The sequence below is a fragment of the Falco naumanni genome, chromosome 7, assembly GCF_017639655.2.
Source record: "Falco naumanni isolate bFalNau1 chromosome 7, bFalNau1.pat, whole genome shotgun sequence".
Classification (NCBI taxonomy): Eukaryota; Metazoa; Chordata; class Aves; order Falconiformes; family Falconidae; genus Falco; species Falco naumanni.
In genome coordinates, this window is record NC_054060.1 from 42,072,327 (window position 1) to 42,096,212 (window position 23,886).

Here is a 23,886-nt window from a genome sequence, read left to right on the forward strand (position 1 = left end):
TCCATTTTCTCTTTCTTGTCTTTCTGAGTGATTCTTTCATGAAACTCAGTTGTTTCTGTTTTTTCCCCTCATCAAGGAAGGGCAGAAACTTCCCTGGTTTGGACTTCTGCCAGAGTCTTCTGTCGTGTATGCAGCTCATGCTTTCTCATAGGATTTCAATTTTATGGTTTCCTACAGAGTTTAATATTTCTGGCCATGATGACAAAACCCACTGCTGGTGGCAGTTCCTGGGAAATTGAAGCTAATGAATTATGAAAGTGATAAAGTGTTAATGAGATTGGTTCAAAAGTGTAAGAGAAATCTATTTTTAAACTCTGTTTTTCACAAAATATAATTATAATGTGCAAAATGAAATTAACACCATTAAAGAAGATGCAAAACACAGGCTTTTGCACTCTTCTCAGGCTAGGGTTGACTGGAGAGGATGCTCAGTAGAGCTGACTGTTTGCCTGAGCACCATGTGCATATCCTGGTGCTAAAAAACCCGAACATCTTCACATCTAACAGCCACAGGGGTCTTGGGCACTCCACTGTGTTTTGGCTCATCCACATTCATCCAAGCAGATGGGCAGCATCTTGGTGTCCACTTAAATTGTGTGCCTTTAGTCCAGCATAAAATCCTGCTGCTGCCTGGTCTCGTTGCCTCTGCTGCAGGATGCTTGAGCCGGAATGTGTTACAGTCATCTCGCTGTTCTGTTTCTTCCTTATTGCAATTCATGTTTCAGCAGGGGTTGAGAGGGTGGCTCTCAAGGGTGCTTTCAAGCACAGCTAACCCAGCTAAAAGAAAAGTGTCACAGCTCCTCAGTGCTATCCTTACAGGTATCCATGTGAACAGTCCTGGCAGGCCCAAGAGCACTGCCAGCTATTTCAGGGGTTAAGAGCAGAGCTCAGCTTGGTGAATGGCTGTTTGGTTTCAAAGCAGTTGCCTGCCTTGTCAGATTCTCACTCTGCATCTCCTTTTTCAGTGCTCAAATAACCACCTGTCTGTGGAAATTCCATACTTGGTTTCCACTGTTTCTTCAGTCAGAGGCTGGGGAGATCCAGGACTTCTTCCCAGGACCAGATGGCAATGTGAAGTTTAGCTGGAGCTTTAGATGTAGCCACACAGGGTCTGTTTTCTTGCTCTCACACAGAAGGGATGAGGGGGAAAACATGGCCTTTCTCAAATGTTGAGAACTCCCATGTTGAGAGAGCTCCCAAGTACACCAAGGGGAGCAGGATGACACATTTGACTGGCACGGTCCCTGCTGTAAGCAGCTGAACACTGGGGGATCATTGCTGGAGAAGTCACATTTTCCCAGGTAATTCAGCATCCACCTGTACATTACAATGGCATTACATGCCCAGCATGGTGATTCAAACTGTCAGGGCTCAGGGCTATGGCTGACAAGACAAACTGAATATAGGTACTTGCAAGTTGCTCTCAGAAGGCAAATTTATCTGGTAAAACTTTGTGAAGTAAATGAAGTTTTCAGATATTAGAGTCTCCCCTGTGCCTCATGTAACAGGAAAACAATGCTGTGATTTGAAATTCTGGAGGTTTAGATCTTAGCAACAATTTCCAGGTTGCACAGATAACCCTGAGAATCAATCCTTATGTGAAATATATATGTTATCAAACCATTTTTTTCCATTTAATTTGGAGAAAAGTTTATTTCTCTGGCTCTGAGATGAAGTTGAGGTTAATCATACAGAAAAAAGTATGATTTCTGAGCATTTTAAGGGAAGCCATCCAGTACCCACATGCATGAGAGACTTCAGCATCAGAGACTTCCAGAACAACTTTACGAAAGTGAGTTATGAAAGGGGCTAACCCTCTGGCAGAGGTCAATAGGGTGGACAATAAAAGGAAAAAATGATATTTCTGCTTCCAAGAGCTGTGATCCCACATAGTTGCCAACCTCACTGAAGAAGACCTTCTGATTCCCATTCTTTTGAGCGGGACAGATTGTGAAACCAGGACATACTCTCACTGCCTTCAAGAGTCCTACTCAAAGGTCAACATATGAGGTCCTTACTGCCCTCATTTTACTTTTAGCAGTATCTTATTTACCTCATTTACAAGTCTAAACTCTTGTTTATTAAGCTCTTTAAGATCTTCAGATAGCAAACACTGTCCAAGGACAAAAATTATAAGTTGTTGCAGTTTAGCCACTAAGACAAGGGCATTGGTATTATGGGTACTGATGTAGAGTAGCTGTCTTAAAACCAGTAAGCTTTTTGGGTTACGTTGAAGGTACTAAGCAGAGCAGGGTAAGACAATATTATCCTAGAACAGCACGCATAGTCTCTAGCTCTGATTACACACAGATTTTGCATTATGCCTCTTGGGAGTGAAAAATAAGGCAAAAAAGCCCCAAAGGGAGGGTTAAAAAAGCTAACAAGACCCTGAGGCCTTCTTTCCAAGAGGCTTTCCCTACAATCCTATTGGTTTAAAGCCTAAAGTAAAAATGAAAATGGTTGCCCGGAGAGAGGGGAGGTAACTCTTGAAGATGAGAGTTTAAAAAAAAAAAAGAAAAAAACCCACACACTATAAGCAACCAGAATGTTTCCAAAACATCTTGTAAACCACACAGAAGCCTGGCACTGTTACATCTTGAAAAAAGCAGCTGCACAAGTGTCTTACATTTTAGAAGTGCTTTATGTTCTAAAATAAGCAGTGCATCAAAGTGATGTGGAATAGCTCAAATGAGACTTTCTGCTTTCCTTGTGCACATCTGCATTTAGAAGAGAAATTATGAACTTGCACAACAGGTTATAAAATGTGTCCTCATATGGTGTTTTACAATACACCCCAAGCCCTCGGTCGCTGTTCTTGCCAAACCAAGACTCTGGGCTCCTACTTCAGTGTAGTCTCCTGCGTGGGAACTCCTTGACACACAGTTTTCAGGGTTAATAATGATGGGGGTAACAGAAATTTCATCCTTGGCAGGCAGACTGACCTTGGGAAGGTGTCTAGGTTAGACATTCTTAGGGGATTCGAAATCTTTCAGCCTTTATCTCCAATCAAACCGCAGGCAGTAGACCAGACAATGATAATATCTCCTGTGTCCTTGTAACAGCCCACGCAGAGGTGGCCTTTGGCCTTGCACTGCTGGTGGAAGCGGATGAGATCCAGCAGAAAGCAACAAAAAAAAAAGCAGTCTTTGAGCTGGTGGGAGGGCTGGGGCAGAGCTGCCCAGTTATCTCATGCCATGGAGTGGACTTGCTTGATGGTAGGTTTTTCATGCTGAGAAGCTTCATAGGTGACAGTAGATTTTTCTTGCTAATGAGAAACTTGCATAAACAAGGGAAATTAGCTTGTGCTGAGCCCTCGGTGCTGCAGGTAGATTGTTATCTGTGTCTGAGTGAGGCTAATCTGAAGATAACTAGGGTAGCTCTACAACTTCAGAGCTGTTGTACAGACACCATCAGCAGCAACAGGAACCACATGAAAAGATAACATTTGTCAGTCTACCCTCCTTAATAGCAAGGCGTCTAACACATTGAACAGGAGTTATTTACTATGGGAATATAGGACACTAGCCTGCATGCCCAGAGGCCTCCTTATATGCAATTGAACTGCTTAAAATTTGAACCTCAAGGGTAACTACATATTCAGCTTTTCCAGCCCCTTCTGCTAAAAATACACAAACTTTTATTCATTGACTGGCTAATACTTGAAAAAAGTAGTCCTGGACATGTTCTGCTGCTGAAATGTATGATTTGCTTAATTGAGATGGAATTAGCCATTTTTAGCGAGAGAATGGAAGAGGAATCTTCTCTCCCAAGGGCTTTGATAACTCTTGTTATTCTTTCCAGCACATTTCTGCTTTTTTCAGGGTAGTCAGGCCCAGAGCTGAGAACGGTTTCTTACTTTGCCTCACACACTCCATCATGCAACAATAAAGGAAAATATGCCTCTGAAGTAAATCAGTAAAATTGGCTTCCCTTACAGTACGGCAGTGGACTTGCCTGTCAGGGTACACAGAAAGAATACCAAAAAAGTCTGAATAGTAGTGTTGGTACCTCAGTGCTGAACAAAGTGCTGGGCAGGCAAAGGGCCTCTCTGCAGCCCAGTAAATACAGTGCTGGTTGGGCTTCTTCAGGGCTGGTGGTGTGCAGCTGGCTGAGTCCCTTCAGCAACCTGTGCCTCAGCTCTCAGGCTATAAAATGGGTGCAATGACACTGACTTCTTCGGGAAAATTCAGCTGAAATCATCTTGGCAGGGAGGGGAAGGGGCAGCTCCTCAGCACGTCACCAGTGATGCTCTGCCATGAGGAGGTTCGCTGCTATGGGACATTTTGGCCACAGTTTTGCACTGACCTCCTTCCCATCCTAACAGTGCTTGCCCCCTGCCTGCAGCCTCCTCTCCTTGCACCACAAGGCAGTCCTGGGCTCCTGCCTCTGTGGGCAGACTCCTTTTTGGCTTCCCCCAGAGCATCTCAGAGGCTCACACAGTCATTCAGCACTACAGGATGTGACCCCATCCTTGGCTGCCTACAGCCCCCCTTTGCTCTGTTCCCAGACCTCTGTCTCCCAGTTTGCCACCCACCCTTCGCAAAGTCACCAGCTGTCCCTTGACCCCCACGTCACTTTCTTCTCCTTTCCAGGCTTTATTTCAAATAACCCAGCACACGGTAGCACCTCTAAGGAAGCACTGCCCTACCATACCAACCTGCTTTCACACCCCCGTATCCAAGCTATTCACTGCTTCCCAGCCATAATCTTCATGAGGGAGAGGAACACAGGGACCAGAAGGACATGGGTGCATGGACACACACGGATGGCAGATGAGAGATGGTGAGAGCACTTCTCATGACAGCGGTATCAGCACAAAGTTACAGCCTGAACTCACCTACAGCCTGGCTCCTGCCTCTACTAGGGACAGTGCCCACACCCTTTTCCATCTACTTTACTTGTGCTTATGAGGCTTCAGTAGTCCAACTGCTACTTACTGGAACTATTGATATTTTTGCCTTACATATAATTTTTTTTCAGTAAAATAATATTATACAGTAAACCTGAAGCTGAAGATGCTTAATGAGCTTCCTAGCTGGTAGACAATTCTTCAGGGCAGTTCATGAGATGGTTGCCAAGGCAGTCCTCTCTTTCTCTGCTTATCGCTGAACAGTGGCAAAGGGTATTAAAAAACCCCAACCAAACACCTTGATCTTTTCACTCTGTAATGTCAGGTTTAGTCTCTCATCTATTCAGAGGAAATCAGAGCTATAAATAGTCCTGCCCTGCTTTTCATGCCTTAGTTTACAGTATTAAGAATTCTTTTCTCTGGTGCTGAAAGCTGCAGGGTTTTCATTTAGGGAGGCCAACTGTTTTGGTTAAAGTGACCATTGAAAAAGAACGATGGTACCATTACAGTGATAACAGAAGTAGCCAAATGTACTCTCTGATGGGCCCTTCTGCCTGCACTCTGACAAGTCAGAGGTTGTCTCAAGAGGTTCAGCTTTGGAAGGAAGGAAGGAACGTATATTTACTCCTTGGACTGTCCTATTTCAACTGAAAAGTCCCTTCAGCACCTGTGCAAAGACAGTCCAGGAACCTTGCAGTGCTATTAACTCCACATGATGAAGTCTTATCTCAGCTTACAGCAAGCTCAGCTCTGCAATATGCCAAGGGGCACATAATTGCCTCTATAGGGCATTACTGGGCCTTTTCAAGCATGTTGAGATACTTCATATGAGTTACTTCAACTGGAAATCTGCACTGATTGAATAGACTGACCACATTCCCTCCTTTCCCCCATACACAATATATCTACCAATGAAAGGAAGGTTACGGTTTTTGGGGATATCACAGGTGAGACACTAACCCAGGAAATAATTATGTTCTATTTATTTTTTACCACCATCCCTCTTTAAATCTTAGCAGTATTTCTCCCACAATCTGGGTGTTAGTGAATAAGAACTGCTTTTACTGCTCTACTAAGACATCACTTTTAAGAACTGCTCTCTGCCCTGAGCTTGCCCACAGTCTGACTCAGTCTCACTGGCTGGTTGCCTTTCATGGGATTATTCAGGCTGGCAGGGACCCCAGGAGGTCTCTAGCCCAAACCTCTGCTCAAAGCAGGGTCAGCCATGAGGTCAAACCAAGTTGCTCAAGGCTTCATCCAGCCCTGTCTTGAAACCCTCCTATGAAAATCTGCAAGTGCTACCCAAATAAATGCCTTTATCTTAGAAGTCAGTGTCATGAATAGCAGCACATACTTCAGTTCATTCACTTTAGCTATGAAGTGAAAGATCCCATCTTTCTGACCTCAGTCAGTACCACAAATTTCCACCTTTTCCATCACCATTCCAGTTGCCCTGGTTTTGGCTGGGATAGAGTTAATTTTCTTCTTAGTAGGTGATATACTGCTATGGTATGGATTTAGTATGAGAATAATGTTGATAACACACTGACATTTTAGTTGTTGCTAGGTAGTGCTTAGTCTAAATCAGGGACTTTTCAGTTTCCCGTGCTCTGCCAGCGAGCAGGCGCACAAGAAGCCAGGAGGGAGCAGAGCCAGGACAGCTGACCCGAACTAGCCAAAGGGATATTCCATACCATAGAATATCATGCTCAGTATATAAAGCTAGAAAGAAGGAGGAAGGAGAGGATGTTTGGAGTGATGGTGTTTGTCTTCCTAAGTAACCATTATATGTGATGGAGCCCTGCTTTCCTGGAGATGGCTGAACACCTGCCTGCAGATGGGAAGAGGTGAATGAATTCCTTGTTATGCTCTGCTTGCACACACGGCTTTTGCTTTACTTATTAAACTGTCTTTATCTCAGCCCATGAGTTTTCTCATTTTTACCTTCTGATTCTCTCCCCCATCCCACTGGGGGAGAGTGAGCGAGCCCCTCTGTGGTGCTTAGTTGCTGGCCAGGGTTAAACCATGACACCGATTCAGAAGGGATCCAAAATAAGTACAATTAAAATTAATTTTAAAAATAGGAGATTGTTTTCCTGTAGGTTGCTTTCCTATATTTTCTGTTTTCTGAGTCTTTAAGAAATTTTAAGGTTACACTTTAAGTTTTTCTCTGCAATTTTTACGGTTATCTCTCTTTCTGAAAAAAAAAATAAAATAATTTCTGTCTATCTTCATTCTACTCCCTGGTTCCAGCAGGCTGAGTGTTAGCAAAAAGACTTGCAAAACAGAGGAAGCTATTGCAAGAGCTGCCAACAGTTCCACAAAAATATTCATATCACAAAGTTCATCTGCACAACTGACCACTCTCATTGAAACAGCTAAAGTGTGAATAGGCTGCAGTAACTGAGCTATCCTCCCATTTTTTTCCCATGACCTCACTCATCCAGTACTTCAGTGCAGTTCATGTGGGAAAATACCACCTGACCATGCTGTGCCATGTTAGCAACGGGGACTTGAGTCTCTGAATTTGTTAATCCATCAGCAACATGTATTAAAAGAAATGTTAACAAAATAAAACAGCAAAATCTGCCATAATGGACCGTATCTGGCTACAGTGGCCAGGGTGCCAGCAGAGTGCAATAGGCAAGTCCATTATCAGCACGTGAAGATGTCTAATACAACAAAGAGCATCTATTGAGTGGTTCCTAGCTCCTCTTCTCTGTCTTGTGCTCCCTTGCTGAGTGCCTTCACATAGTGCTTGGACCTACCAGCCCATGCAGGGACACAGGCAGGAATTTGTATCCCTTGCATCTGAGTTCTGCCATCATGCCAAGCGTGCTTACAGCCCTCACCTCAGGCTGGCTGGGCTGTAAAGACCAGGGCTTTCAGCGGCTTTGTTTAGAGCTAAGCCTGCAAAGATGAACAAAGTCCATCCCCATGTTACTCTAATGTCCTTCTTTAAACATGCTGTTGTCTGATTACTGTTGTTTAATTACCATCTGTTACTGCTACAGGACAGTCAGAATGCCTGCACATGCCCTTTTTATCCTGTGCAAATGGCATTAGCCTATAATAAAAAAAAAATTCCTCCCATGTGTACTTGGGAAGGAGGAACGGAAATGTAGAGGTGGCTGGAGTAATGTGGTAATGATGGACAAATTTGGCTTTGATAATTAAGCTTGCCTTCACTGTGTTAGACTGCACCTATTTGGGATTATTAAGGCAAGAAAGTAAATTGTGAAATCTTAGCCCTTAAATAATGTCTTCCCTTTTCCGATTGATTTCATCTTTCCTAAAATCCAATGTGCAAAGAAACACATTTGCTCATCTAAATTGCTGTTTTTACTCCCTAGCAAGGCCTGCCTTCCTGCTGCCTCTAGACCTAGTGTAACTCTTCTTTCTGTCCTGCTGGGCAGAGCTCAGTGGATGGTGGATGTACAAAATGGTCATGTCCTCATGAACTTTCATGGCAAACAGTTCTCCTTTGGTAAAAGCAGTTAGAGAATTAACCAGGCAGGTAAACTGCTGCTGGGTGTTTTACTTGAGTTGTGGTCTTTTCCTAAATCCCTACGGTCTGTCTCAAGCATTTTGTATCAGGCTCCAGCCTGCACTGCCTGAGCTTGGTCTAACTTTAAGAAAGGCCAAATTAGGTGACCAGGGCAGGACACTGGATTTCTTTATCAACATCCTTCTTGCTACCAGGCTTGCAACTTTGCAGTAATACTCAGTGATTGCTCTTAAACTGTTTTTGAGTGCAGTAATTGCCTTTATGTTTTCTGTCAGGGTATATTGTGGGTCCTTACCACAAGCCCATACCATATAACCTGAAGTACAGCTGCTATCCATAAACCAGAAATTGAGTATAATCTACCATGTCCAATGGCACCATGTCTCATCTTTCAAAGGTGGTATTAATTGTGATCTGGACATTTTTGTATTACTTGGAGAGAATTTATTTTGGCTTTCCTATTTGAATGTGCTAAGGCTATTTCAAGACCTGTTATGCCCCAGCTCATTCAGTGTTTGTCTCAGAGAAGCTAGGAGGGTCAAAGCAGGCAGAGTTTTAATTTAAATCTCAGAATTTTCCTGTAATAAACAAAATAACCACGCTGCAGACAAGGCTTCGCTACAAAGCCCTCCATCAGCTGTGCACTCATTGATTTTGGGGGTCCAACTCAGCCTTGGCCCAGCACATTGGAGGAGATGCTTCTGGACCAGCCTGGCAGCAGATTGTCCCACATGGATACAATTTAAATAAGGAACAAGGACAACAACTCCACAACATGGGCTCATGTGAACTGCCTCACGAATCTAAATCTCCAAGCAAGCAAAGCCACCCACAGTGATGGAGGCAGGAGCATGATTACAAGAGCAGACATCTGTGGCAGGATCAGGCCAGCCTCAAATTCCTTAGGACATGAGCCTGAGTAGTTCAGTGCTTACTTGACAAATCAATTCCATAATTTTTTCTATAAAAATTTCAATTAATATAAATAATATGTTCTTTATTCTGTGCGATTGCAGACATTTCTGCTGTTCAGCATGATTTTGCATATTTGGAAAGGAATCACATCCTCTTTGTGGTACAGAAGAGTTTGGAAAACAATTACTCCATATTGTGCACCAAAGCATATATGCATGATTCCTGAGATGTATATGGTCAACTTGTGTTTCATGAAATCACATTATCTTCAGCTGTAATTCAGAAGATTTGCCAGAAAAAAGGAAGTATTACACTCAGTATACGGTGCTAGAGCATTCTTCTGTTAAAGGACTTTACCCTCATGGCCTGTGTCTTCATAACTCTATGAAACTAAAAGCAACTGTCACTGCCTGCACCAAGTCGTCTATCCCACTCAGATGCTTCTTTCAAGCTCTCACCATATGTTACTTCAAACATGCACATTTATTTTAAACATCTGATTCTTTTCTTTTTAATACTGCTGCAATGTCACTGATGCCAGTGGAATGATACCTGTAAAGGGCAATGAGAATTGGGACCTGAGGTTACAACTGGTACGCCGAGAAGAGCAAAGGGTACAAGTCAGCTGAGGAAATGGTGCTCAGTTTTTGGGGTAGGTGAGGGTAAGGTTCCATTTTGAGATGAAGCAGAAGTAAGGGACAACTTTCAGAACTGAAAACGCTCAAAGTAGTTGAGATTTTAGCAGAGTGTGAGAGGTACCTCCCAACACTGCATCTCAAAATGGAAGAAATCTTGTAACAAGCCTTTGTTCTGGGAGATTCCCACTGTTCTGAGTAAGAAGTAAGGGATCCTTCAGACCAAGAAGCAAAACCACAGAGATCTAAGGCTCTGAAAGTTTCCAGGTTTCTCATCTTCCTAATGAACCACGTGCTATCTGCTGTTGGGTCTCTACTATACCTGCTGCTGTGACCAGACTTCAACCTTCCTGTCTCTGGAGGAATTACAACCAAAGATGAAGAACCAGAAGAAAGATTTTAAAATCCAATCTCTTAATTCTCCCGTTATATGATTCCAAGATCTTCTTCACAGAACAGGTGAAAATTCCCCATGAAAAAATGGGAAGAGGTTTAATTTCCTGAACCTCTGATCTAGTGGGTTCTTTGGGGATTTCCATTTAAAAAAACCCACAATTAAATCCGGTCTTCTTGTCAGAAAATTATACTTCCCTAAATATTTCATCAAACCTCAACAAAGCAGACCTGATATGGGGAAAAGAAAAACAATGATCCACCATTATTTGGCACTGCAATGCTAGGAAGCTTCTGGGTTTTTTTTCTGCTTCTTTGAATGGCCAGCTATATATGGGTATCAGGGGCTGAGCAGCAACCTCTGTACCATCATTCTGATACTGGGGAAAACCGCTTCAGAGACTCTCTGAAAAGTAGGACAGGATGAAAGCAGCTTTTTACAAACAGCTGAGCAGGAAAACTTCCTGTTTAAAGATGCATATGGTGAAAGTAAGAGATGGACATCACAGTAGAGATAGCACAGAGCCATCATGTCACCCCTAAGGATAGCGCATCCTTTGTGTCACTTGTGAAGCTGAGATTGCACTGATGAGAAGGACAAGAGGCAGCTGGCAAGGTGCTCCAAAATAGTAAGCTGGGATGGGTTGCAACTTGAATTTTAGCTGGAAAGGAGGATCTCCATAAAATCTGAACTATGTATGTCAATGCAAATTCAGCTTTCAGTTGACATCTGCATGTACCAAGTCTGTCAAGTTGAACAAGCTGAAGGGAGGTAACAGGGAGAACATGTTCCCACTTCTTCAAAACCTTTAGGAGGAGTCAGCTCTCACAGAAGGAGATAAACAGCTCTCTGTGGGGCATATTACACAGATCGTTGCTCATGTGTCAACTCAGAAAGGAATTACTAGGAGAAGGCCAGCACAACCAAAGCTTCTTGTCCCCAGTATAGCTCTGAAGGGGGGCTCTCAAATAGCAGGGAAATTACAGCTCCTCCTTTTGAAGGGCATTGGAAGGACACCAGCTCTACTGCATGCAGACTCAAAGAGCAGGTAGCTATCGGGATTCACCTCCCTGTTTGCCATGCTCAGTGGCAAGCTGAAGCCTTCTTTTAGCAGGACTTTCTGAAGTTAAAGACTAGATGTCTGGAAAAACCCTGCCGGTCTACACTGGTCCTCAAGCTATGCAGCTGGTGTGCTTTACACACTCTCAGGAAGTGTAACACCTAACTTTCAACAGACTTGCATTCCACAGCAAGATAAGGTTTCCGGGGGACTCAGAGGTTTCCAACCCTGACACTTACAGAATACCAGAGAAGAGTGAAGGGCACTTCATTAAGCTAAGGCAATCCAGACGTACCAGGGTACTTCAGCAAGGAAACTAATTCTAGTCTTAACCCCGTTAAAGCATTTGGACAACATACAATTTTATTTCCTAAAAAAGTTTAGAAAGCAGTTGGAGTAACGCAGAGACAATAAACCAAAGCTAATGTATTAGGTAACTCCGAGACACAGAACATTTACCATCTCCCCTTGTACTAGATATAGTCCTTTTGCTTTACTGACAGGAATTCAATTTCTTCACAACTCAAAGGCCAGGCCACTTACCCTAAATGAGAAAGGAAGCAAAAGCATGACCATTTCTGTGCTCAGTGTGTTCCTGTCAAAAAGGTGTGGGATGGAGAACTGAGAGACTTTCTACAGTTCAACACTGACAGAACTCAAGCTAAAAATAACGTGAATATCCACCATAGGAATGCATCAGCCTCATGGCGACTGGGATTGCTGCACACATCATGGCAGTTTTCCTGCTTTTTGAATGACAGCTAATTTTTTACTACCCTCCTCCACTTGCTTCACAGCGTTTATGAAAGTGGTGGAAACTGATTTAATTTTTTGTTCCCACTAGAAAGCTGTGTCTCTGAACACTTCCTTTGTGTTGTTAGTGATAAATCAGAAATAGCGAGCAAGTAAGTTTGAAAAACATGGCAGAAATGTCTTTTTAGCTAGGCTAGCTCACAGTGAAAATTTTGTACTATGTTTTACTTTGCCTCTCCTCAAAGAAATCAGATTTTATAGCACTGGTCACAAGTCAAGAAGTAACATTTCTATAAATGACATTTTTAGATGGCAGGATTCCACTTTTTAACTTACCCAAAGGAAAACTTGAATAATGAAAAACCAGTTTCCTACCATGCGAAACCTAAGTCCTAGGTCAACTTCAAATAACTAAATAAAGAGAAAAATTTCCCCACCCCACAGCTAACTCTTGTCCTTGCATTCTTAGTCTGGACACCTGAAGTTGCGGCAAAAAAAAGTTGCTATTCTTGCCGTCCTGCAGAAGCTCTGAATACATGCGCAGATGAGAGAGAAAGCTTTCCAGGGGGTATACAGCAGGCAGGCAGGCAGGCAGCCGCGCTGTGTGCAGGAGCAGTGCTGCGACAGTCTGTGGTCTGTGCTTGAGATTAGAGCAGATTAAGAGATTCACTTGTCCCTCTGGCTTTAAAGTCGGTTAATGATGCAGAGGTATGCAAAGAAACATATGCGAAGAAAAACATTCGTTTGAGCAACGTCAAGGGGGAAGAAATAAGCTGCAACATTTATCAGCGGAAACACAAGTGTGTTAATGAGAGTAAAACATATACACCAGGGAGCTGGCTTTGGGGCAATCCTCAATGACAGAGGATTTGGATGTGTTCATATAAATAAATAGCGTGAAGTTATTTTGATGAGCTCTTTCAAGTGTGTGTTTCTATGACTATCCTAAAATTTGTGTGTTTACAAATATTTCTTGGAAAGTGGAAATCATGTGCCTTACACATCCACTTACACTGAGGGCTCCATTAGACATAGCTGACTCTGAACTGGGTTAATTTTTGCTAGCTCACAGCAGACCTGGCTGTCCGATCAGGAGCAGCACTGATACCACTAGCCCCAAGACCTAGCTGCTTCCCAGAAACAGCAAGGCATTGAAAACAGTAAAGGGGTAACTGGTTATTCAGCATGCCTGTATGAGGTGCATGAAAAGGCAATGTAATGTAGCAGATGTCAGATGCCTGGTGGGCCCCAAATTCAGTGGCAGAACTAGAGACAGCGTCAGTGAGTTAACAAGGCTTAGTCTGTCAGTGCCTTGTACTTTTCCCAGGACTTCCACCTGGTGCAAGGCAGCTCCTCTCACTTGATCAAAGCACCGGCCTGCTCTTCAGGGGGTGCTTTATTTTCCTGTTGCAAGTCTGTAAATGATAACAGAAGGTGCAGAACCACAGGGGAGCTGAGGTAAAGCAGCTGCAGGAAGTATTAACTGAACTGCACCATAAAAGCAAGATCTGCTGCTGGTCACAAGAGTAACCTGCTTATTGCAAGTGAGATTACATAAATACTGGTGATCACAAGAGGATTCAGTACAATATTCAGAGCAAGACCAAAAAATGTAAAGAACTTACTTGATTTTTCTTCTTTAATATTGTACTCCAGCACACCGGGAGCCTCGTTCTGCACCGGCAGGCGGACTGCAAGGACCATGTTGTTCACATTACTGTCTTTCCTAACCAAGAATATCTGAAAAAGGAGAAAGGAATCAAAAGTTTAGCTACATTATGTGAGCTTCTGAACATTATTTTAGGTCATTGGCAATTAAGTTTTTATCTGTGCAATCCACCCTTAAATGACCTTATTTTAGCTTTGTTCCACTTGGTTGAACTTTACACAACAAAAATAATGAATAAAGGGACATTTCATCTGGGTGAAATTCAGACCTGCAAAGGAACCAGCAAAATGCCTATGCATCGTTGATGTTCCACTTAAGCCTAAGGCAAACTGTTTCACTAACTGAAGAGTATAAAGCCGCTCTCAGAATTTGTCAAGTGATGCTCCACACATAAGTGCCCTAAATCACAGACAATTCACCCTAGAATGTCCCTGTCTGGGTCTAAACCACGGGAGTCACTTTTATGTTGAGAGGGAAAGGATTCAAGTATCCAGAAGCGGAACATAAGGCCAAAGGCTCTGGTGGCCACAGTGTCCCATGGCAGAGTTTTTCATGGGTCCAGAAGATCATTCAGGCTGGCAGGGACCCCAGAAGGGCTTTTGTCCACCCTCTGGGTAAAACCATGAGGCCAGACCAAGTGGCTCAAGGCTTTGTCCAGACAAGTCTGGAGAACTTCAAAGCGTGGAGACTTACAGACTTTCCAGGCAACCTGTCCCACCACTTACTGTCCTCAGAGGGAGAAAGTGTTTCCCTGTACCTAGCCTGAACCCCTCCGGTTTCAATGTATGTCTGTCACCTCTTGTCCTCCCACCATGCAGTGCTGAGCAGAGTCTGCCTTCATCTTCTCCATTACCTCCCTGTAGGTCCCAGGGGGCTGCTATGCAGTCCCCCCCCCAGTAGTGTCTAGTTTGCTGCCTGCCACTCGTACGTGGCCCTTCCCGCAGAGTGCCAGCCTGGACTGCTGCCAGGGGTCTGCCTTCACAGGGACAGGGCTTTGCATTTGTTCTTGTGAAATTTCAGAAGGTTCCTGCCAGCCCTGTTCCCCCAGATTGTCTAAGATCCCTCTGGATGGCAGCACTGATGCCAAGTGCATCAACTGGTCCCCAAATCACAGAGCAGATGTGGTTGAAAAGAACTCAGGAGATCATCTAGTCCAGGGGTCCTCAAACTTTGTAACCAGGGGGCCGGCGCGCGGATGCAGTGGCAGGCAGCCCTCTGCGGCTGCTTGGTTTCCCCCCCCAACCCCTGGTGGGGGAGGGGGGGGGCGGGGGGGGTCTGTAAATACCGGGGGCCGGATTGAGAACCCTGGGGGGCCGTATCTGGCCCACGGGCCATGGTTTGAGGACCCCTGATCTAGTCCAACCCCCACACTCAAAGGTGGATCAACTACAGCAAGTCACTCAGGATTGTGTCTTGCAGTGTTTTTATCATCTGCAAGGATGGAGGCTCCACAGCTTCTTAGGCAACCTGTTCCAACGATCGATCATCCTGACAGTAAAAAAGCTTTTCTTAATGTTTAAACAGAATTTCCTGTGTTTCAATTTATGCCCACCGCGCCTTATCCTTTCACTGGATACCACTGAGAATGGACTGGCTCAGTCTTCTGTACTCCCTCCCGTCAGGTATTCATATACATTGAGAGGAGACCCAAGTCTTTAAGTGAAAACAGTTTAACCACTGTAGCCACCACCAATGGGACCAGTGGAATTAAAAAAGAAGGAAGAGGAAAGGGGAAAGAAGAAAGAGGAAAGAAAAAAGAAACAAAGAAGACAGAAGACAAAAGAAAAAGAAAAAAGAAAGAAGAGAAAACAAATACAAAAGAAAAATATTTTTTCTATTGTGTGAGCCTCCTAAATGTGTTTCTAATTAAAGCTCATTTTCAAGGATATTTTCAGCTTGTACCTTGAAGCTGCAGACAGAAAGACAAAGTAATCTTCACCTTTATCTGTTCTCTGATAGCAGGCTTTGGCAGGACAGAGTCAAGGTATTTTTATAAAAACCGAATTAAAAAACTGGGCTAATTCTGGAGTCTGGATATTAATATTAGAAAGAAGAAATGTGAATTGATAAAATGATTAATCAACTATAATGTAGTAGTGGAAAACTATCAAGAAAACATTAATTTCTTGGATAGAGGAATTAAGAAAAAAAAGTTTGTCGAGAAGCCAGGGCCTTTCTCGGCATGAGTCCGAGTCATAAGGGCATCTCCTGTCACTCTGAAGCATTCCATGCTAAACGTGCAGCTTTGGGGCAGCTTCACAACCTCGCACAGTTCTGTCATCTTGGCCTCTGCCATTCGTAAGAAATTGAGCCCTAGGGGATCAGGTCCACCAGCAGTGCAGATAAAATCTAAATAAACACATGGCAAACACATGCATGCCTAAACAGGCCTATATCTAAAGGGCAGACCCTCCTCCTGCACCACAGACAGTATCTGCAGGTAAGAAAAAGCCATAGAAGCCTTCCCTTCCCCAGGTCCCAACACCTGTGTGACAGCACGGTCCCTTTAACACACCTTAAGAGACTACTGCAACCTTGGATCTCAGTCAGCACTATCTCACATTGCATCAGTCAAGTGTTTCATCTGAAATTAAATTTAAGCAACGAGAGAAGTGAAACCTGGAAATGAATCACTTCTGTTTTCCTGATTGGCATGACTGGTTGCCATGGCTCCAAAGGCTAAAATTGGACCATGGCTATCCAGATGAGGAGAAGGTGGGTTTTCTGAGCTGTACCTAACTCTACTGCCCAGGTCACGACTAGTACGCAAGCCAGTTTCTCCCATATTCACCAGTGGTGGGAAAGGCACAGTGCTGATTTGGCTTCAGGTGGTTTCAGAGTAGGCAGGAGAGCTGGCCCTTGCTGTGTGACATCTCTGATGCACCAGCTCTTCTCCTGCCTGCTTCAAGCTGCAGCTGAGGACAGTGCTTGAGCCCAGCATGAGCAGGAGGAACAGAGGCAAGGCTTATCCCCAAAGCCTCTCAGAGGTGGGGAACGGCCCTGCCTGCAGGAGTGGCTAATGACCAAGGAGGCTCAGGGCCATACACGGCTGTATCAGAGACAGTCACTCAGGTCTCCCTTTACAGTCAGTGCAGAAAAACAAAGAGAATAGTTTGCCCGACTTATTTGAGAAGTTTGGTCCAGGGTGAGGTGCGCGGCACAGTCTGGGTTGGTCAGGTGAGTCCCACTGGAGGTCGTCACTTGGCTGTGCCAATTTTTAGCCCTGGCGTAGACTGACTCAGCCAAGGGGCAGGTCCAACCTCCTCAGAGCACGAGTAAGTGAACTGCCCTTGTACTCTGCCATCAGCTCAGGTCATTTGCACCTGCCCTCCCCAGACCCAACGAGGACACCTACTCCATGATGTGCCTCACCTCTGAGACTCTGGGGATGGAGAGCTCCCTTTCCTACAGAGCTGTTACCCTTAAGCAAGCTCTTCCTCTGCAGGAGTCTGCCATTTTCTAACACTCATCTTATGAGGATCAGATACCAATTACTGCAATAAAAATTACTCCCAGCAGCTCCCAGAATTGGAAGGTCTTTTCTTCAGGGTTTATTATTATTATTATTATTATTGTCCAAATTAGGATAGTCAACACACCATGGCTGTGGTAGTGAATGAGAAGGCATCTCCACAAATCTACATGCTAAGTAAATAAAACCAGATACAAGATTTCTGGATTCCCCAAAGCCATTATATCTGTCTTGCACCATCGTGAGTGGCTAAAGCATCAAATGGTAATGGAAACAGAGAGCAGAGTCTGCTAAATATTTTTGATCCCACATGAAAAAAGGTGCTGGTCTCCTAACCAGCTCCACCAAGGACAGGAAATGTGGTTGTTTGAACTTAAAATACTTTGGACTTACCCCTGCTGTTTCTTTGTCAAGTATTGCTCCAGCCCTTTCCTGGTTCATGTTCAGCTGAAGCCAGATGGGACAGGTCTTGATGAGTTTATCAAGGATGCTGATCCCTGGAAGTGGGAGACAGTTTCGCAGAGCAGTGGCCTGGCGGAGATGTGTCTCTTTTGCCTCTTCACTTGTATCTCTGATAGGGCTGAAACACAGCAAGGGAGTCCCTTGTAAGCAGAACTGCAAATAAAAAACTTGGGGGAGTAAGGACTGTAAAAGCAAACACACAAGTACACACTGAGGCACTTACCCAGAGTTCCTCTATGGGCATCATAGCCTTGCTGTGACAGAGGCAAACTGGGTGCCCAGGCCTCGACCGAGAGATACACCATATCCTAAGGACTACAGCCTCATAGTAATGCACACCTGGGTTTCAGACTGCAGGCTTGTAGGGCGTTTTGTGCTGAGGTCTGTTGAATTCAGCCCATCTATGTTGCCTAAGCACAGGTACCCAGAGACAGAAGTAAGGGAAGCATAGAGTCAGCCAGCGTCACAGAGGGTAGAGGATGCCTGTCCCCTGGACCCCATCCTCCAGCTTAAGGGTCAGAGCAATGTTTTGTGTCTTCAAAGGGAGCGATGCAGCAGAGAAAAGGGGTTGCAGACCTTGCCAGCAGCTAGAAGTAAGCACACACCAAGCCAGTGTCCACCTGAGGTGTGCGGGGGCCAGGTCTGCAGCTCATCATGTGGCCATGCCACCATAAGCACTTCCGTGATGACACAGGAGCTGTGATGGCCACTGGTGTGGTACCACACCCTGCTGTCAGAGCCTTTTGGAGGAAGCCTGCCAGCAGCAGCCAGAGGCACAATCAGCTGCTCTCGCATTTTGGCACCCACCCTCTGTGCCCAGATTTGGTAGTCTGTAAAAAGGCCGACTAAGCCACCTCACTGTTTAAAAATAACACCGAGTGCTCTCTGTCTCCACTGACCAGTCTGTGCTGGTGGCTACAGAGGCGGATGATCCTCCTCCTCTGCACGCAGGGAGCCACTGGTAGCTGTTCATTAAGAGAGGGAATCCTCCACCTCCGTTGGCACTCACAGAGTACAGGAGGAGGAAGAGGCGGCGGAGGTGTTAGGACGCATTCAGCAGCAAGTTATCCACTATGGAAGAGGTATCTTTGCTGATTCCCAAAGGCTGACCTGCAGCAGGAGAATAATTCAGGGTGCAGCCCCACGAACAGCCTTGTTCAGCACCACACAGCAAGTCCTGCAGGACAAGACAAGGATACAGACACAGCAAACCCTTTCTCTGTGCCGATGGAGGGGAATGGGAGGGAGCACAGGAAGTGTGGAGAAAGACAGAGGGACCTTCAGGAGGGAGAAAAATGAAGACTTGATTCCTTTTTTTTTCCTGCCACATTTGTCATTTTGTCCAGCCCTAAAGACATAATTGGAAGTTCCGAAAAGATGCATGGGAGATGCTGAGTGACAAGAGAAGAGCCATCTTGCAGCACCATGTTAACAGTGCCCAGTTATACCTTATGTCTCAGCTCATTCATGAGCTTATTCTCAGCTGTATAAGACAAGAATACTGAAATTACACTGTTGAGAATATTAAAGCTCTGGGACACGCTCTCCTTTAGATTCTTGTTCTGATCAGAGACACAAAGAACTAATTCTATTTATTTTTAGTCCCTGCAGTCTAATGGCAGACTGGTATTAAATGCTGGTTCCTAGCTATGGCACTGATTCAACAAAGTATTTACACATGTGCTTAGCACTGTGGGCAGTGGAAATAGTTGTGCTGAAAGGTCTGGTCATAAGAGCTCTACCAGATAAGGCTATAGACTCATGGATATGGGCTTCTCATTAATATGATGAATTGCTTTTAAAAGCAAAGAAAATGTAGGAGGACATACATAAAATATGTGTTTTTCTGCACTAGTTCTGCTGCTTAGACAACAGAGCTGAAAAAAGGAGGACTCTCACTTTCAATTTGGTCTCATTTCAAGTCTTTTTCTTTTCCCTTTTATTTTTAAAGATACAGATCTTAAAAGTAGTACATTTCAAATAAGGTCAGACAAACTACTAAAAAAAGGAGTGCTTTCAAAGGCCTAACCTAACACAGCATGCTTATCCCAAAAGTTAAGTTTTCATAAAAATAGCCTTTCAAATCCCAAAACCAACAGCAAGATTTTGTTTTTAGTAGGTTTTTCTTTTGCCACCCTATGGAGACAGCTTCCTTAGAAAATGCATGTTACTCTGCAAACCCGGTTGCTTATTCAGGGTATAGTCCACAGAATCTTGATTTTAATCAATCCATTTTTGAGATCATCGCCACAACGGTATGAATAAGAAAGCTGTGCTTAAAAGAGCAAATGAAAGTAAGTGAAACACTCTCTTCACTTGTGATAAAAGCCTTGCTTGTCACACAGGTGAGGAGATTTCTTTCAGATGCAACAGCATATGCTTTTAATCAGTATCATCTGAACATATAGAGTAAAACAGTGGAGAACAGCTTTGGGAAGTTAACTTGATTCATCTCTTCGTTTCTTTCTTTACAGTAGAAACTAAAATAAATTCCTAGTAACCATGTGAAAGTAAAAGGTGTTGGATAGCAACGTTCATACTCGGTAACGGGAAAGAAATGAGCCGAAGGAAAAGAAATGTGAGTTATAATGAAATGTTCCATAATACTGTCAGCAAAAGCTGCTCTCCAAATTGGTCACACAAGCATGAATCTGATCTTGCCAATGATGTGTGAAATCTAGATCAAAAGGAGACCAATGCTGATCATGTCTTGCTGCAGCACCAGAAGGTGACATGCATTGCAATAGCTCCAGCTGAACTTTGTAAGGCATAACGAAAAGGGGCAGCGAAGCACTGACGCTCAGGAATCCCACTGCCTAGAGGGAAATTAGGTATATTATCAAAGACGAAGAATACAAAGCAGCTTGGAGCTGGCGAGCACCAGGCATGTAGTGACACTGGCAGGGAACCCAGGCTCCATGCAGGCAGAGACACTCAGCCTTCTGAACCCTCTGACAGGCACCTCATCTGGACAAAGCCCTGCTCACAGCAGCAACACAGGTTTAGCAACAAGAACAGACTGGTGAAGAAAAATAACGGAACTGACCTCCCAATGCATGCGGCTCCATGTAGGGCTCATTGTCTACGTTTTGAAGAATGGACGAAAAATAGAAAATTGTTCCAAACTTAGACATACAAGATAAAAAATGAAGAGTCTGAAAATATTTGTCTTAATGGAAACATTTCATGATTTGAATATGTGGGACCCTTCAGTGCAGATAATTAAGGCAGTGGATGAGGCTTTTTGGCAGAACAGGAACCCAGCCTTTTGGGGGCTTTCAGAGATGTAAGCCCTGGTGTGGGGTATCTTCCCCTCAAAAGCCAGCCCAGCCCCGCAGGAATTAAGCAAGCTATTGTACCAGTACAGACAGAGGAAATGGGAGGCTTTGATAAAAAGGAAAGGCATGAAGATCATTAATAGGATCATATTAAAATGGGAATGTTAGGCTAGACTCTTCCTGGTAGCAGGTTATAACAGATGATAGATAAATTGCCAAGAGAAGGGGACCAGGACTGCATTGCCCAAATCTCTTAAAATGCCACATTTGGAGCAGCAGCAAACTCTTTATTGAGTCAAATCCTGTGCTGGCTAAGAAATGTGAGTGGACGACCTAGCAGACCTTTCCCAGCTGTAATGCTGTGACCCATGACACACCAGTTGACGCAGTTATAGCACAGATACTTGACTTCTTTCCTGGGCACAGCTGTCACGAAGATCCAGATGCTGGGCTGTGGGAGTGCTTAATCCAGCAGTTTAATCTGGCTCCATGGTATCTCTGTAGCTGCACAGAGAGGAGGGAGCCCAGTCAGCTTCCAGGTTCTTGCTGTGCTGCCAGTTGAAGGGATTTGCGGGGCCACCACACTGAGCAGCTGGCCTTTGCTATTTCACTCACACAGAATTCACGCGTCAATGATTTCTAAGCTCAAAGTTTTCAGAAATAACATGCAACTCTATCCTCCTTCTCCCACACTCCTGCAAAACCCCTTGACTGATACAGATGGGTGCTCATTTTTGTTAGGTGCCATGCAAAGCTGAAAAGCTGGCCCTAGAGCTGCCTGCTTTTCTTTTTTTATTGAGTTCTTACTGCAAAGTACTTTTAAATCCTGCAACCACTCTGCTAAATTGAACTCAGCTGGGATGCAGGGAGCTGTGTGTTGCGTACTGACCAGCAACACAGATTAATTAGTCACACAGTGATTACATTCACACACCTGCCCCAGTTTGGCAGAAGGTGTCAGGTTGCTTGTTGGAAGTATTAATAATGACAACTGTGATTTGAATTATTGCACAGTGACTGTACACTGAAGTAAAGACACCACCATGACTCATTGCTTTAAAATCATCAGAACTGCAAGGGGATATAATCCACTGAATTTCATGCAGGTGCAGACCTGGGCATACCTTTGCAAGGGACTTTAGAAATATTGCCACAAACTTGGTGACACTAAGGGCTTCCTGGCTGTACTATATAGGCCCAGTCACTCTGAATTTCCCTGAGGCAGCTGAGACACAGAGAATTTGTGTGCAACAGCAGCAGGGACTGTCACCTGAATTCTTCACACCTGCACATTTGCAGCCTCTGGCTGTCACCAAACCAGATCTAAGAAGGTACATCAGTTGTTATTATAGCTGAACCTTAAATCAAAAGTCAAATTCTCTGTAATCCACTCATAAGTAAAGACTAAGAACCTTAGCATTGTTTAAATAGACCAGGTGTAAAATTAGGAGCTAGTTTTCTGTTATTATGTTTTATTATTATTATTTCTCCCCCTGATTATTAGAAGATGTCAAGAAAGAGAAGGAGCAAGGATGTGCTGTGCTTCCTCAAGGAAAGAGATACTCTGGTATATTTATATTTATAGCAGAGCAGGCATCACAGGTCTTAAAATGTGTGCCAGCTGGCTAGCTGCTGAGGGAGAAAGGACAAGTGGCAATAAAATTGATGCGCCAGGTGAAGAGCAACTTTTTGCACCAAAGCCACGTGGTACCTGTAGTGATATCATTCAGGACAAGCCACCTTGTGTCTGAAGCTCACATGTGGAAACCCTTCAAGCACAGAAATACAGTTTACAAGGAACACATGAAGCGGGAGGAAAAGACAGAAGCTTCTGAAGCTGACACACCAGTCCTGGTCAAAGTAGATGGACAATGCTGGTAATTTCTGTGGGTGAAAAACAGTTGGGAGCATGGGGCTTCGTGGAGATGGATCAGATGTAGAAGACTGAAAGAAAACTCACAGCCCTGTTTTACATCCCATGTCACAACCAAGCCGCTCAGACTCAGTTGCAGGGCTCTGTGCCGCTGGTGATAGAGGCAGATCTGTATCCCTTTTTTGCATAGCCACTTTCCTGATGAAAAGAACATGAAGTTCTGAACCAAACACACTGGAGAAGGAACAGTCAGTTACATAAGTAGAAGCAAAAATGCAACAAGATTTCATCAGTGAGACCCTGCCACAGACATAGCACGGGAGGGAAGTTATGCAGTGCCCCAGGTAAAAAATATCAAGCTTCATTTTTCTTCCACCTTAAATGTGGTCATTTCTCGATGCTTTCTTGTTATTCTCATATGCCAGCTCATCTTTGCGCACTTCATCAGTTCAGATCAAACGAATCCAAAATGGAGAAGGATTAATTTACTTTCTGGACCTGGCTTGGGTCACCGTGCTGGATTCTGATTGATTTCTTCCAACAGGTGGTGGAACTGAGGCACTGCACCCAACATAGCTACAGGGAGAGCTCCGTCATCTGTAAACTTCTTGAGTCATTTTATCATGAAACAGAGTAGTAGGAAGATGGGAAGACAGCAAAGTGACACATGGAAAAAAACATAGCACAACAGCTAACCATGCACCAAATGTTAACACTGCGTCACAGAAAATTCAGGCTTTAATAAATGCTTTTTCATAATAGAGCCAAGAGATCTGACAAAAATCAAACCAAAACCCAGGAAAAAACCACAATGAAAAACCCAAGAAGCAGAAAGAGAAGAAAGTTCTTGAGGTCTTCTCCCAGCTGATTGACACTCTTCAGTCAGAAATAAAAATCAAGGTTTTTGTTGTCTGATAAGCAAAAAGGGAAAAGATGTAGGGTGCTAGGCAAGCCGTGGGAGCTTGTACATTGTAAGGTTCTCAGATATACAGAAAATTGGACAATGGAAGTGACATGA

General features: G+C 44.1%; 1 protein-coding gene across 1 annotated transcript in view; it reads right to left on the bottom strand.

The window, feature by feature from the left end:
* The window catches only part of LOC121091111 (ras and Rab interactor 3-like), a 179,473-nt gene that overhangs the window by 35,319 nt on the left and 120,268 nt on the right, over positions 1 to 23,886 (bottom strand). The window contains exons 18-19 of the mRNA XM_040600344.1: positions 17,649 to 17,835; positions 13,740 to 13,854 (exon numbers count right to left, since the gene is read on the bottom strand). Of these exons, the coding sequence (XP_040456278.1) occupies positions 13,740 to 13,854; positions 17,649 to 17,835 (302 nt within the window). The remainder of the gene's footprint in view (positions 1 to 13,739; positions 13,855 to 17,648; positions 17,836 to 23,886) is intronic.